Here is a 16,336-nt window from a genome sequence, read left to right on the forward strand (position 1 = left end):
AACCCCCCACGCGAGGGGTATCCCTTAAATGAGGGACTGTCCCTAAGAGAAGGGGTCATTTTACTATTGTAAAACAATAAAATAGAAAAATTTAACATAGATTTTTAACTTAAAAATAGAAAAATTCTGACATTAAATTTTGAACAACTTTTCTAAATGAAGGGTCCAATTATTGTGAATAATAAAGAAGATGTAAGTCCAAGAATATTTCAAAATTGTTGGACATGTCAGACTGTGTTGACCATATAATACCAGATAAATCATAAGATGTATAGTTCTTTGGGAAAAGTTTCTTCTAATAATATGAATATGTGCTCATTTGGTACTCAAAAAGTGGGTTTCAATGTCCTTACATTAAGGGGTTACCCTAGGTGTTGTTCCTAACCTGATAAAGGTCCTTCTTTGTGCATAAATTTAAATTGGAAAAGTCAACAATGATCATTTAATATCCTTACACATGAAAATAAATCCTGGGCTTATAGCTACATGTTCATCATTTCTACTGATATGAAAACTATAATCATGCAAATAAACTTAAGAAAAAGGCTTGTAAGCTCACCTTTCAAATATGACACTTTTTTAGACCACCAAACAGCACGCGCAAAATACGTGGCAAAGAATTGTAACCTTTAAAATTAATGTCGCGTCCTAAAACCCCCATGGGCACTTTCAAAAGTTGGCAGGTATGATTCAGTACAGTATTATGGGGTATATAATGGAAAATACATCACATACAATTCTAATTGCAGTCGGACTTATGTTTACATTAGATAAATTTTATTCATAAGGGCCAAGTTGTCCAAACTTATTTAAATGAGAGTAATATTTAACTTTAATATAATTAAAGTGAAAGATTTATTTTCAGAACCATCACCAAGAGCATTGAAGGTTGAAGATGAAGTACAGGTTTCTTCTGAGGAACATGGGCATGAAATCAATGGTAAGGCATTATCTTAAAAAGACTTGAAAATAATAGCCAAAGTAATCTAAAGTCATCTTTGCCTCAGGGAGTTTTAAAAACCTTAGTTTCTTTGTAATCGTTAAATCTATAAATTGGCAATTTAAGGAAGGTTCATTATAAATTATATAAGTACTGTAGTACTAACTACTGAGCTGACTGAAAGTCCACCAGGAGGAGCCTTGACCAAATGCTAGAAAAAATGAAAACAACAGCTCATGAATTTCACACCTCTGAAAGACTTTTCTGGGTATACATTCAACAGGAAGGCCTAAAGATGAGGCCAAATAAAAAAGTATGTGTGGTTCCAGTTACATCTGAAAAAAAGTTCGGGTAGGTAGGTAGGGATTTTTTTTTTATTTTATGTTTTTTTTTTACATTGAGTCTATGGGAGCAACATTCTGACTTTTAACAGTGCTTAATGAAAAATGACAATAAAATCTTTAGGGTAGGCTATTTTTAAGCAGAAAAGGTAGGGACGGTAGGGTTACTGGAACCACACATATATTTTTATTTGGCCTGAAGGTATGAAAGCCAAGGATGAACAAGTACTGAAACAGTTGAAGAGTTTCAGACCAAAAAGAACCTTAAAACAAAAACATAATTCATCTGATAAATATATAGTCATTGTTTCAAACAGCAGTACCTTAATCATTTAAAATTTCATGTAAAAACTTTAAAACTTTTTTTCTATTCTAATCTTAGAAATAAAAGATAAAGAAAATGATTTTAATTGAAACACACTTTACTGATTGCCATTTCAGTGCTGAAGTTACAACTGGACACCTTGTTAGAAGAGAAGAGAATGCTGAGAGAGAAGTTAACTACGATAGAGGTGAGCGCATTTTTAAAATTGATGTACATTTTTGGTGGAAGAAGACTTCAAGTCTTCTGAAGGCCAATGGTGCCGACTTTAAAATCATTGTGCCTCCGTATGCCGCATTCGTTTCTGTGTATTACAATTTCATAACTTCTGATTCCTGACACCGATTAGTACACATGATTAAGCATCTGCATCATTTAATTTGTAAATTAGGATTGAAAAACAATCACTATCGTAAATATGTACCATTTTATTTATGTAAATTATTAGATTTCATTTCATCTACATAAACGTTATTTGTTCACTTGTAACTGGATGTTTTTAATGTAGATATTTGTAGTATGCATGCGTTAATTTAGTATCGGGATAACTCGCCCTGTTTATATGTTCGCCCTTAGTCTGTTCGTCCTGAGTTCTTTCGCCCGTATAGTACGTTCACCCTGTGTTCATTCTCTTTGCTCTTAACAAGGCCGTTTTATAATACGTCCAATCATTTAAAAAATAATAATATTAAGGGGTATCGTTAAAAAAACTCTAAAATCCGATTAAGTGAAAATCATCTGTTCCGTTTTTTGTTCCCAAGTTGTTCAGCCAATCAAATTCTGTGTTTCTCATGATCAGTTAATAAGCCAATCAAAAACGTTTTCTCTGAAGATTATTCTTACATGTTATTTTGAACTTGTGTTGTTTTCATCTAGTCAGTGAAAATGGTGAACATGGCATGTGAATTTTCATCTGCAAGCAGGTTCTTACACAGCTTAAGGATAAAAGCATGGCTGATTGACAAAATTCAATGATGTAGTACTTCCATAAAGATAACAAAAAGTTTTTTTTCACTAATTTATTGACATAATACTTGTTGTAGCATATTTTATTTTTGTATTCAATTAAATCATTTAAAGGACACTATACTATTTTTTTTCACAAAGACCAACAAACAGGTTGGGACACCTTCTCCCCCATTATGAATGCTGTCTATTAAATGAGGGACTATCCCTAAAACAAGGTGTCATTTTACTGTTGATTTAAAAGAGATAGAAAATTTTTAACTCAAAAGTGGGAAAATTCATTATATTTGGTACAAATTTTCTAAATGAGGGGTCAAACTAATAAAGAAGATATAAGTCTAGAAACATCACAAAATTTTTTTGACATGTTTTGACCATTTAATACTTGATAGATGCATAGTTCTTGGGGAAAAGTCTCATCAAATAATATGAATAGAAAGGTGCTCATTTTTTACTGTGGATTGTAATGTTCTTCCAATGAGGGTTATCCCTCATTTGGAGTGTTGTTCCCAACCTGTTAAAGATTTATCTTTGTGCATAATTCAAAATTAGAAATTTCAACAAGCATCTAATATTCTTACACAAGAAAATAAATCCTGGTCTGCTAGCTACATGTTCATCTTTTCTACCGATTTAATAACTATCATGCAAACAGACTTAAGAAAAAGGCATGTAAGTTCAACATACAAATATGACACTTTTTCTAGACAATCCAGATCGTGCTAAATACTTCGCTTAAAATTATAACCTTTAAAATTGTTGTCGCGCACTAAAAAAACCCATGGGAACTTTCAAAAGTTGGGGGTATGTATTGATTGTTGGTTGCTTAACGTCCAGTGGCAAATATTTCATGCATATTCAGGACGATTGGGGGTATGTTACAAGTCTTACTATGTTTATTCCCCATTTATGGTCATTATGTTTTCTGGTCTGTCCATCCATCCTGCTTCAGGTTAAAGTTTATGGTCGAGGTAGTTTTTGATGAAGTTGCAGTCCAATCAACTTGAAACTACGTACACATGTGTTCCTTATGATATGATCTTTCTAATTTTACTGCCAAATTAAAGATTTTACCTAATTTCCACAGTCCACTGAACATAGAAAATTATTGTACGGATGGGAAATCCATGTACTTATGACACATTCTTCTATGAAGAAAAAAAAATACGTCATAACAATAATGGAACAAAGCAGGCTGGGTTAGTGGGGCTGCTTTTATGGTTATTCAAGTTACCTTTTATTCACCTTCTTCCACCTCAGAGCTATCAGCTCTTTGATTTCTTACAGCAATAATGTATTCAATATAAAAAGAGCTCAAGCAGCTTAAAGCTATTATAAATTCAAATCTTTCGAAAAATTATGATATTAAATATCTTCTTCATGACAAGTTGTTATGCATATGTTCATGGTCTTAAATTAAATATTCTTACTGAAATACATGTAGGTAAAAAAATTTAGATATTTGTTGCATTTTTATTATAATATTTGTTATGATTTTAAAAAACACAACAATTTTTACCAGTTTATAAAGGTGACCGGAACTTTCAAGTCCTCAAAAAATGATTGAATTTTTGTGGCAAATTTCTATACTTTTGGCTGCTGACCTACTTTGGACTCAACATGTATCACATATAAGGCTGGAGTATGGGTACTCCTGTCTTATATTCTTTTAACAGGTTTTCACATAATGGGAATAAAATGACTTTAGATAAGATATCTAATCCAAGTAACAAAATATATGTTATTTGGAATTTTGTATTTTAATGGGTTTCTTGTCAAATTTTAATGAAAATTAGGTTTGTATGAGCCATGTTGTGTAGCCTTTACAATATAAAACTGTTTTGTGCTCTTTGGTCAGGTTGTTATCATTTTACACATTCCCCGTTTCCATTCTCAATCTTATTATATGGATTCAAGTTTTATGTAATGTTTTTCATGAAGAACAATTTTTCTAAATTCCATTTGATTCTTTTGACAGAAACAAAAGGTAAAGTATGAATAAAACCTACAAAAGTTTGACCTTTCACCCTCAAAGCCATTTCCTTATATCCTGCATTCCTGGTTAGCAGCATTTATACATATACATGACTATTCAAAAAGATCATTAAACTAAGGCTTGGCCTTTCTATCAAACATTTCATAAATAAAAAGAGGTGTGAGGCTTGTTTTACTTTATTTTCAGGGACACCTAAGGCCTTAGAAAACTTGACCTACCTTTGTATCTGTTATTGGGTTAAAAACCCTTAAAGATATTGCACCTGAGCACTGTCATTTTAATTATTTTAAAGTATTTAAAATGTTTTAGAAAAAAATATTGAAATTATTTGCTGCAAGAAAATAAATTAGTTTATGTGTGTTTGGTTTTGGTTTCAAATCATGTTTTACAGATTAACATTTTAATATCAGTAGTAATACAGCAGTGTTTTCCCAAGCTTGTTTTCAAACAGTACCATTGGATTCCATATAATTTGCCTACAATTACAGAATCAAATACATGATTACTATAAAACCTATTCAGATAACATCATATTGAAAAATATAGCACCATGTTGCATGATGCAACAGTGCCCTTGAAAACACTTGAATTTAAAATGCTTATTCAAATTAGTTTACATTATTGTTGATCATTCAGTATTTGTATGTTCTTGTTATCATGTATAAATAAATGTATATTGTAAATATTTTTTTCCACTCTACATTTTTTATAGAACGAAAACAAAGTAAAAGTGGATCATTTACAAGAAGAATTAGACAAGGTAATAAAAGTACAAGTGATAAGAGGTGCGTTTGAGTTGATAATCTTTTATTCATTTTGTCATATTGTAATCATATAGTCCTCAGATTTGTTACTTAGCTGAGAAAATGGAACAATGAAGAAAAAATCACCAGCAGAAGAAAGATTGACTACATTTAATGAAAATAAATTAAAATAGAATCTCAGACACTTGCCCATAACACCCAGCGCTAACCCAAATAAGAATTTGTTCCAGAACGGTTAGCAGTTCTGACTTTATAAAGGCACATATTGTGTAGCTCATGATGTAAAAAGCTATTGATAAATTCTATTTGGAGCAATGTCTTGAAAGTTATCATATTGTAAACATGGTAAAGACTAGATGATATTTCCTTTGAAATTGTTAAGCTATAATTGTTGTGACCATGCTTTCACCACACTTATTTAATTATGAAAGTTCAAACAGTGTTGCTTGGTTGTTATCCTGCAATTTGAAATAGTGAGGCAATACAATATCTTCTATGTAAATTAAAAAAAAAAAATAAAGCAAACACATTTGTTAGTAATTGTATAAATTATTAATACCATTTATTTACATCTGTAGACCTCAGAAAAGTTAAAGAAGAAACAAGAGAGGTATGTTGGAAAAATTAGAAGAATGAAAAAATGTTTTCATTATGTGTAAATATATCCTTCCTCATTGGCTTAACAAGCATTTCTTCCATTGTATAACTGGATATTTAACTTACCATGCAAGAGATAAGCACTTGACTTACTTTATCTTGATGTTTGATTCCAACTCAACATTTTCGAAAAAACGTCAAATACAGTATTTCAGGTTGAATCAGCTTGATAAAAAACAAAAACGTCAAACACCATTGTCTTTAAATGTACCTTTTCATGGTAATATAACAATTATCAACATACAAGTAATTACAGCTTGACTTATTTACTACTTAAGGTTGATGTTTTTTGCAGCTTTATCCATTTACAAGAAGAGAAAGAAAATCTATTTAAAGAAACAAAGTAAGAGCTTTAGTATACTAATAATATATTCTAATTTATAAATCAAATGATCACTTTGTGTTCATGATATTAAATATGTAGAGAATAATGAATTGCTATTAAGGCGAAGTGTACGTAATTGCACGCCTCTAGCGGAATACGGGATTAAAAACGTTCGTCGTTAGTTACGCAAGTTATCTCCCTTACTGCAAGAAAGGACACACGAAAGAGAAACTACTTTCTGCGGTCTATAATGAATCAAACAAGCACGCCTGTGCTGTCTTAAACCTCATAGAAATTATCTAAATAACTCCAATTAGAAATCACAGCATTCTGTATGTTGTTCTGTGTGCAGCCTGACTTAAAAACACTGTTTTTTTTTTGTTTTAGACGCGTAGGAGAAGGCATTTCGTGTTCGGATATCAACAGAAAGAAAAAACGCCTCACAACAAAATTATAAACAAATAAACAAATAAACATGTAACAATTTTTCTTCTATTGATATCAAATTAATTAAAATGAAACCTGAATTGACCCAACAATATCGTTTTAAAAAGCCGTAGTCTTGAACGAAAAACACAGTACTAAACGTAAAGTTTTATAATAGGTTACAAATGATTAATGAAAGACGTGTGAATTTAATTGTTTATTTAAAAAAAAGACGTTGAATTATATTCATATAAGAAATCAGACGATACCAAGAGAATAATTTGACCACTAGTGCAAAACTTACCAGTCGGAAGAACAAAGACGGAAAACAAACAAAAAATAAACAAATTCTGCCCCAAAAATTACTCAGTAACTTAAAAATTGTCTCACTCTAACATTTATCTTAAAATAAGTAAAAATAATGTCATTCAACTCCCAGTTTTCAACTTTTTCTACATGTGCAGAAAATAAACAGGTGTCTACTATTCCGTCCGCAATTTATGGGAAAACTAAATCTAAATTTAGAACCATATTGAAATTGAAAGTACACATGTAAGATAAAATATAACATGTCATTTCTTCTTTCACAAATTCCAATTTCGAAGAGAATATAGCGAAATCTGTTTTCTTTTATTGTGCCTGTGTGCATCATTCAAAATTAGAGAATGTAATTTTGAAGTATCAAGTCTCAATTCAAGATTACGAATGAATAGAATATATAATTACGAGGGGGGGGCTGAGGGAGGGTAGGACCTTTATCATCGGAACTCCGGGATCGGGTGTTTTAAAGCTCGAGATTTCGGGATTGACCCTTTCGGGATCCGGGAATTCTATTTCCGAATTTCGGGTAGTCGGGATTTAATTTTTTTTAAATTCGGGACCTCGCCGGATTTCGTGTTTTTAAGCCCGGGATTTCGGGATCTGGATCCCTCCTTCCCTCCTCCCTCTATTATGGTTAAAGAAAAGAGGTCATGGAAGTTTTGTGATACTTGTAACTGCAATTTAATATTTAGTGGAAAGAGAGGTGAAATGTGTTCAGACTATAACATTTTGATTTTTTTTAAAATTTTACCAAAGTTTACTGCAAGGGGTGTTTAACGACCTCGATTATTATCCATGAGGATCTCGCACTCGGTCAGCTCTAGGTTTTCACCTAGTTCATGATCATACAAGAATTGAGAAGCCTGTGGTTTACTAGTCTTATAATATGAGACTTTGGAGTTCATATAATTTACATTCAACGTTTATTATCGAATATTTCAAGGCTTTTTGACTATCAATGTTGACCGCCCCCTTTCCAATTGATTGGATAAAATCAATGGATTGCCGCCCCTATTTCAAACTGAAGTCCTATAAACTGACTGGTATTCGAATTTGTTAAAAGAAATAATCGGTATCTCTATTGATTCAATACCGTAATGCCGAAAAACAATCATTTGTTTCCGCGAATTCCGAACAGCTAGAAATATATTCCCGAGTTCCAATTTGAGTAACTCGAATAATTCAAGCCTTTTCCATGTCCGATTTTCTCCCACACGAGAAATGTAGCATTCGTACATCAGCTGAATAATACGACTGAATTATTCGGGTTACAATTTGTGTAAATCCCGAATGCACATAAAAGTAAAGGTCCAGCCCGACTTTCGGAAATGGACTGTTGTAGATTTCAGATTGATTTCCAGAAATAAAAATCATACAAAAATGTTTCACGCAAATATTCGTCTTCAGACGTGTAAAGTTATACAACGGTAACTAGCCGGTCTGGATTGTAATAAAAAGAAGCGCATGCAATGCATAAAATATATAATGTCGTGGCTCAGGGATGTGTTGAATTATAGAGATGCTTATGCGGCACAAAGAATAGATTAATTTACCCAAATGTACTAAGAATTACCACACAACTTAAATTTACTTAAATATTGATTTGTTATCCTGTGCCAGACAGATGGCTGATATTCTGAGAAGAGACCTTGATATAATGAAGTTTTATTGGAACAAAGATTTTGGAAACACGTCGCAGTGTTTAGATTTTAACAAAAAATAAGGCACCAAGGTCGAAAATAGTTCTAGTTCATAATGAAGAAAATGTCAACCGTTTTCTAGCTTGGCGATCTCCGCACGCACCCGAATATAATAGACAAATACAATACAATAGTTCACAAAACGTAACATAAAGAAGTAAAGACCGAGCAACACGAACTCCAACAAAACGGTATATATTTCATACAAGTATAGGACTATATGAAACGTCGTAACTGTTGCGGCGACGTCAATAACGTTGTCGTTGTTTTTTGTTTTTTTTACACTCAAAATTCAACTTTAACAGGGTATAGCTTGAAAAGTAGCACGGTTGCTAAGGACTTTCTTTGCACTTATCGATTCCTCAGACATTTTAGAATCGTCTCATAAATTTAAAAAAAAATCGATTGTCTAATATAGTAGAAAATCTTGGAAATTTAACAATTCCTGCCGAATTTCACTATTTTCCCTATATATCCTTTGTAATTTTGGTGTATGATGCTGTTAACTTCAACAGCTCGTATCTCAAAAACGAAAACGGTTACCCCCTTTTTTTATTTTATTTTCCGGTTTATTTTTACAAGCAGAATCTACATGTAAAATTTTTTAAAAATCCATTGTGTAATTTAATTACGTACACTTCGCCTTAATTTAAAAATCCCACACATGGCATTTGCATTCCACCCCAATCTTAATTGATTAGTATTGTCAGTTTTGCTGAAGGTTTGTGGTTCTCTTTAGGCACCTGGTTTTTCTCTTCCAATAAAAACTGACTGCCACAATATAGCTAATAGTACTGAATGTGGCATTTAACACCAATCAATCAATCAATCAATCAATCAATCAATCAATCAATCAATCAATTTAAAAATTACATTCTACTGCATTGTGGAATGTATAAAAGTTTTGTAATGAAAAGTTTTGAATAATTTTAAGCATTGCTTAAACATTGTCATGGGAACATTTGCTACGATGGATGAAAATAAAACATCACTACCAACACTTCCACAATGTATTAAAAGTGTGTAACTTGCAGAGATTTTAATTATGAAAAATTAGGCTTTGAGAATAGACTAAGATGAAGTGGAAGATTATTTTCTCCTAACAATTTTTAAAATTAAAATTAAAATTTTGAGTGGACTTTATGGAAATTACAAAAGCGGTCTGTATCAAAGTTTTGTTTATCATCACATTTTAACTGATTCTTGCCAATTTGGAACTATTTTTTCACTGAGAAAAGCTACAGATGACTTTGATACCAAACTGGGAATCATTTTTGGAAGTCAACTTCTAAAAATATCTAAATGTCTATTTTTATGAGAGGGATTGTATGTTTTCAATATTTATGGTGTGGGTTGTGGGGTATGTGAGCCTGTTCATTTTTTTGTTCATATCTTGTATATGTTTACAAACACAATAGCAGTAATTTTTTTATTGCATGAAGAAAGAATATGAAGTTTTTTGTTCTTTATTTCTAATTTTCCACAATCTTAAACATTGATTTAAAAGTTCTTATTGAGAACTTTTGAAAAAAAGGTTTTATTTGGGGGAAAACATGAGTTATTTGTTCAGAACCCCCCCCCCCCCCCATAAAAAAATATTTTTTTTGAGTAATCATTAATATTTCATTTATAGCCAAAAACTAGAAGAATCCCAATCAAGCAGAGACAGGGACAAAATATATTATACTGACCAAATAAATAAACTGCAGCAAGAAGTACAAAGAAGTAAACAGGCAAGTTAACAGTCTAATATCTCTTTCATTAAAATCTTCAATTGAAAATCACAACTGAAGAACATTGTACAGGAGATTAAAGATTTTTATCAATGAAAGTATCATTTCATTCAAACATTGCTTATACTTTGTGTAAAGAGACCTACAGAAATATTGGTGTGAACTTGTAGAATGTAGAAAGCTGTCTTTTCCTATGAGAGGTGTTAGTATGAAATACAGTACCAACAAAGAAATGACAGAAATTTCGATTGACAGTTTAGTCTCCTAGAAATAGTTTTTTACCATGGACTTGTATAGGGTTCAATAATTTTTTAGATTTGCTATTTTTTATATAAAAGCAAAACTCACGATAATAATTCCAGTTTTTCTACAAATTTCTATTTCTTTTGAAATGAAAATATGATTAGGACATATACTTTGGTTTTATGCTAGACTAGTATAGTATGACAATGTCCAACAACTAGGAAAACTTGTATGAAAAACATGTAATTGTGTTTTCAGTCATTAGAAGAAAGAAATGAATCATCAGACCAGAATGTCAAACATTTGCAAAGTAAACTACAAACTCTACAACAACAGGTTTGTTTACACTTTTTCACTGTTTAAATTCTTCCATTGTTTTATTTTCTGAAAAATAATTGAGATATCAAACTAATTTGTCTTTATGGCTTATGAAAAATCAAGTTCACAATAACCAAAAAATTTGAAGTTAGTTGTTTCCCAATATTGGGTATTCACAGTTTCCTATTTCCTGTTTTAGATTTCTTGGCCCACTTTATGTCTGTCATTCATCCATCTTTCTTCAGACAATTTAAATTTCATAATCTGTTCTTAAACCTTGTGGCAAATTTATGAGATTTTACGCCAACATTAAAAAGTAGAAAGTGAAAAGCAATACCCTGTGAAAAATGTGAAGAATACAAGTTTGTAATTATTTAACAGTTTTCACAGAGGTAAGCTTTCTATGATTAACATTTAATTATTGATATTATACTTGTAATTTAGATTGATGCATCTGACATTGTAAATAGTCAGAAAGTTAAAGAATGTTCTACAAAATATGAACAGCAATTAGAGGAACTCAGGAACCAAAATCTCAAGCTGTTATTAGAGAAGGGTGATCTTGTTACTCAGTTACAGGTTTGTTTAATGTAAATTTAAATTGACGATAAAGTAATATAATTTAATTTCGGATGTAACGCTTCTTCTGATTGGCTGATGTTATTTTGTTATCAGCCCATAGACATAATTAAGTCGTATGACCGTGATGTCATCAAAGTTTTTCATGGTTTTCTACGGTTTAATGGAATTTAGGATTAAATTATAAGAAATGACTGTTATATTTTTTCTGTCTATTTGAAATAACATAAAAAATGTGGTGCACACTGATAAATAACCCGCTATGCGCGTTATTCTGTGTGCACCACATTTTTTATGTTATTTCTTCATAGACAGAAAAAATATAACAGTCATTTCTTATAATTTAATTCTAAATTCCAGTCAAAATGTGTTTGATGTTTTCGTTTTTTCAAGTATAAATTCAAAGATAAATTCATACAATAGAGAAGCTCAAAAATAATGTTTGAGAAAATGAAAGAAAAATCTAAAGGTGCATTCACACGATACGATTTTCCATTCGATTTTCATTCGATTTTTACCTGTGCACCTGCTTTCGACTAAAATCGTATCGTGTGAACACTAAAATCTGAAGTCGAATGTCAAGTCGAAACGTCGTTTGGAAATTGAAACGTACGCTATTTTCATTCGACTTTTTGAGTGGAATCGGACCGTGTGAACGCCAAATCGATCAGTCGATTGAAAAAAATCAAGCTTATATAAATTTAATCGACAATATTCCGATTTTCGCATCATTCTAAACGTTTTTAATTCGTAAAGGAAACATAGTCATCTTTTGTTCATAAACCTGGCCACCGTTTTACAAAGCCTTCGGAAGTCTACGTGTCATAAGATCTATAGTGACAACCATCGTTAATAAATCTTACGTTTTCAAGCCGTTTCACAAAGCCGGCTCCGTCATAATTAATGATTATGAATAATTGGTAAATCCTGGAATATAAACTTACTACTGCTATATTATTGTGTACTTGACTGGGGGACTATGGTTAGACCAAGTTACGAAAAGGGGATGTGGTTCCTATAAATGATAAGAACTGGCGGACTTACATGACGTTAATAGGGCGACAAGTGCTAGTAAATGCAATACATCCCTTAGCACTTCCAAAGTCAAGAGGAGGGGCATTGGATGATTTTGCCTGTTCAAGAATTATAAAAAAAATAAGGAAGATTAAGTTCCGTGCATTGAATGTGCAAGCCGTATATGATGCAAATCTTAAGTATTAAATTCACTTTTAACTCAACTTATTTCCTTCCTGGCTTTCTTCTAGACTAGACAATGTTCTAATTTAGGCTTTCTATCACGTCCGCATTCTGATATCTATTTATAAATATTTCACTTCAGGCACAGTGGTAATCGACAAAGCGTTTAAAAGAGGATGTTTTATTCCCAAATAAAAGAGCTCATAATGAATTGATTAATACAATGTATTATCATTATTTTTTTTTACAAATAATTCACCAAAACAATATACATAGTTACAATAGTATAAATTGCACCTATTTTGAAAAAATTTTCACCTACGTTTTTTTTTATTATTTCGACAAAAGTTTCCTTTCTGTTACCAATTTAATTTTGAATTTTGAAAAAAAAATGTCGAGCTTGTGTCACTTTTGTTTACTTTGTATCGACAATACATAAAACTTTGATTTTGAATCCATATTGATCCATATTGAATTAAAGAAAAATTGGTCTGAACAGACCTCCAAACGATCCAGGATTTCGTAATGAGGAGTACCCAAATTGCAACGGCCATACTTAAATTCAGTTATTAAAAATTGAATAACAGATGTTTTGTTCCATTTTTCCAAATATAAAGATTATAGAATACATTGATAGAACGTCGCTAGCTGGATGATATAAGCATACACTAGATGATGCCCGCGAAATTGCAGTACAATTTAGCAAGTGTTGAAACAAAAAGTGGGGACACAGTAAGGATTTGGATACAGTTAATGCATTTAATTCTAACTTTTAAAAGAGATAAATATTAATCTCTCGGAATAGAATCACGCTTTCGCTACGCTCTCGCTACGATTGTACAGCGACCTTTGCGATCTTACTACGATCTTAGTGCGCTCTCACTACGCTTCTACTACGACCTGATTTCGACACGACCGCACCACGATTGTTTTGAACATGTTCAAAGTTGGCCACGCTCTTCACGATCTTAAAGACCTCACCACGACCATGATACGACCTTACTGCGATCTACACGATCGCACTACGATTATCAAAATTTGCATTTTTTTCACAGATCGTAGTGCGATCGTGGCCTAGTGGGACTGGGGTATAACCTTATAACACATACTACACTCTTTATTGTGCTAAATATTTCGCCAAGCTTGGGTCTTTTATCTCTTATTAGTCTTATCGGAAATTACAGGTTTGCGAAGAAACATTTATTACGGCCAGTACGATCACTATGGTAGTCTCAATTAAGATGGTAGTGCAATATGTATTAAAGATAATAATATTTAAGAAATACAAAATATCTGATAAAGTAGTAAAAGCTACAGGTATACATAAAAAAAAACCTGGCTAGACGATACAAATATTTTGGAGAATTTAGGAATAGTCCTCGGAAATTCATTAACAAATCACCCTTCAATAAATAACTTAATGATATTTGTTTAAACTAAATAATACTTGCGTATAAAGATTATTTAGGAAGTTGCTGCGTTAATAAATATAAAAAAGCACTTGTTCAAATCTGATGAAAATCGAATGGAAAATCGTATCGTGTGAACAGAACGCTGTACGATTTACCTGTGCGACGGTGTCAAGTCGAATGGAAAATCGAACGGAAAACCTATGATAAGAAACGTCATCAATGTGCAGGAATTTCAAAAATTTGAATGAATGAACTTATAGATTAAACACAATTACTGGTCAGCATCTAAATTATGGTTTCTCAGACTAAAACCCTATTTGTATAAAACAATAGATTTTGAAAATAAATTATATATTGGGGTGATATCTAAGAGACATTCTTCTAAATTTATTAACATTTTTGTTGAGCCTTGACTTTAGTAAAAAAAAACGAGGCATAGCGATTTCTACATTCTGTCGTCGTCTTCAGTGGCATTCACAAATATTCACTCTGTGGTTAAAGTTTTTGAAATTGTAAAACTTTCTTAAACTATTCTGGATTCTTTTTAAAACATTTATTGGATTCATAAACTATCCTGGATTTTTATTAAACATGGACAGAAGCTTTTTACAATTAAAAGATAGTATCAAGAGGAATATTTTTATTTATTTTTTTCCTCATTTTTGTTGAGCCTGCGATTAACAGGAAAAGTAGGCGAAACACTGGGTTCCACAGAACCCTTAAGAATTTTTTATGGAAATATATGGAAAGGCTAAAGTGGCTTTATATAATATAAGTACAGTTAAAAATCATTTGAAATAAATAAATGAATAAAAAATTATGATATAATTTGGAAAATAAAATGTTTTTACTTTTGACCATTAATTACAGGCCATTAAAAATGCCAACCAGGAAACTCTTGACCAGTTATATGCTTTACAACAAGAGAGAGAAGGACACATACAACAATGGCAAGAAGTCAATAAGGTAAGGAAATTAGAATAAGATAAATCTTACTGCTGCAACATGTTGAACACAGCATTTAAGAAGCAAACATATGATTGGGGATTATATTTTATGGATTTTGCATGGTGACATTACGTAGATTTTACATTTCCTAGTCAATACTTCATCTGTTGGTATATACTCTGAAGGTTTTGTGTATATTTAAATATTTAAAGCCATGTTGAAAGACGTGAATAATGTCAAATCATAATAATGCAAGTATGATGTTGATAATCTGTAAATGTTTGGTTTTAGAAGCATTTGTTGCCGTGCCGACTATCTACCTGTTTCAATGACCAGTCTTTAGCCCAATTCTTTTCCAAAATAAACCTTTTCTATCTGCTTCAATTCCAAATTTCTGTTCCAAAAAGTATTTGTTGGTTTGTAAATGAAATAATGTCTAGCAATAATTATTGATGATTTAGGTTGCAGAAAAGAGAAAGTCAATGTTAGATGAGTTAGCTAATAAGTACCAGAGAGACAGCGCCAGTCATCAGGAGAAGTTACGTTTAATGGAGGAAGAACAAGAAGCAGAAGTCAGAAATCTACAAACAAAACTCAATACTGAACATGTATGTTATTATATTTGTGATGTCTTGAATTATTAAATAGTGTATGAATGAAAATAAGGCAGCAACCAAACAAGGAAAGTAACAGTGTGTCAAGCTCTAATTCATCAGAAATCTAGAAAATTTGTGAATAAGTTTAACAGAGCCTTTCAAAGATCTGCCAACAACAAATGTGTAAGCAAATGGCTAAAGAATGTTTCAGTTATAACAATGATATTTTGTAACTTTGCAGAAAAGAGTAACCGAGTTAGAGAAGATGAAGTCCCAGTTTGAGGAGATAAAGATACAGGTCAGCAGTTTAGAGGAAGCCAAAGGGTGGTTAGAAAGAAGGTTGAAAGAAACTGAGGTATAAACTTAAAGCATGTTCACCAGTAGAACAGAAATATTTGTTAAAGTACAATGTATAATATAAAAAAAACAATGCATTCATGAACAAAATAAATTTAACATATTGATAAACCTGAAAAAAATAGCAAAAAGTATAAAGAAAGGAGACAAAATACAAGCTGCATAAAGCAAGTCTGCAGGCTGAATATTTTCAAT

At 31.7% G+C, this 16,336-nt stretch overlaps 1 protein-coding gene across 2 annotated transcripts in view; it reads left to right on the forward strand.

The window, feature by feature from the left end:
- LOC143065485 (GRIP1-associated protein 1-like) overlaps positions 1-16,336 on the forward strand; it is a 51,108-nt gene that overhangs the window by 12,015 nt on the left and 22,757 nt on the right. For both annotated transcript variants that reach the window (XM_076239072.1, XM_076239079.1), the window contains exons 8-18: positions 866-940; positions 1,723-1,793; positions 5,278-5,325; positions 5,908-5,939; positions 6,282-6,329; positions 10,392-10,491; positions 10,993-11,070; positions 11,497-11,631; positions 15,111-15,206; positions 15,650-15,796; positions 16,026-16,139. In XM_076239072.1, the coding sequence (XP_076095187.1) occupies positions 866-940; positions 1,723-1,793; positions 5,278-5,325; positions 5,908-5,939; positions 6,282-6,329; positions 10,392-10,491; positions 10,993-11,070; positions 11,497-11,631; positions 15,111-15,206; positions 15,650-15,796; positions 16,026-16,139 (944 nt within the window). The remainder of the gene's footprint in view (positions 1-865; positions 941-1,722; positions 1,794-5,277; positions 5,326-5,907; positions 5,940-6,281; positions 6,330-10,391; positions 10,492-10,992; positions 11,071-11,496; positions 11,632-15,110; positions 15,207-15,649; positions 15,797-16,025; positions 16,140-16,336) is intronic.

Source organism: Mytilus galloprovincialis, chromosome 1 (assembly GCF_965363235.1).
Source record: "Mytilus galloprovincialis chromosome 1, xbMytGall1.hap1.1, whole genome shotgun sequence".
Taxonomy (NCBI): Eukaryota; Metazoa; Mollusca; class Bivalvia; order Mytilida; family Mytilidae; genus Mytilus; species Mytilus galloprovincialis.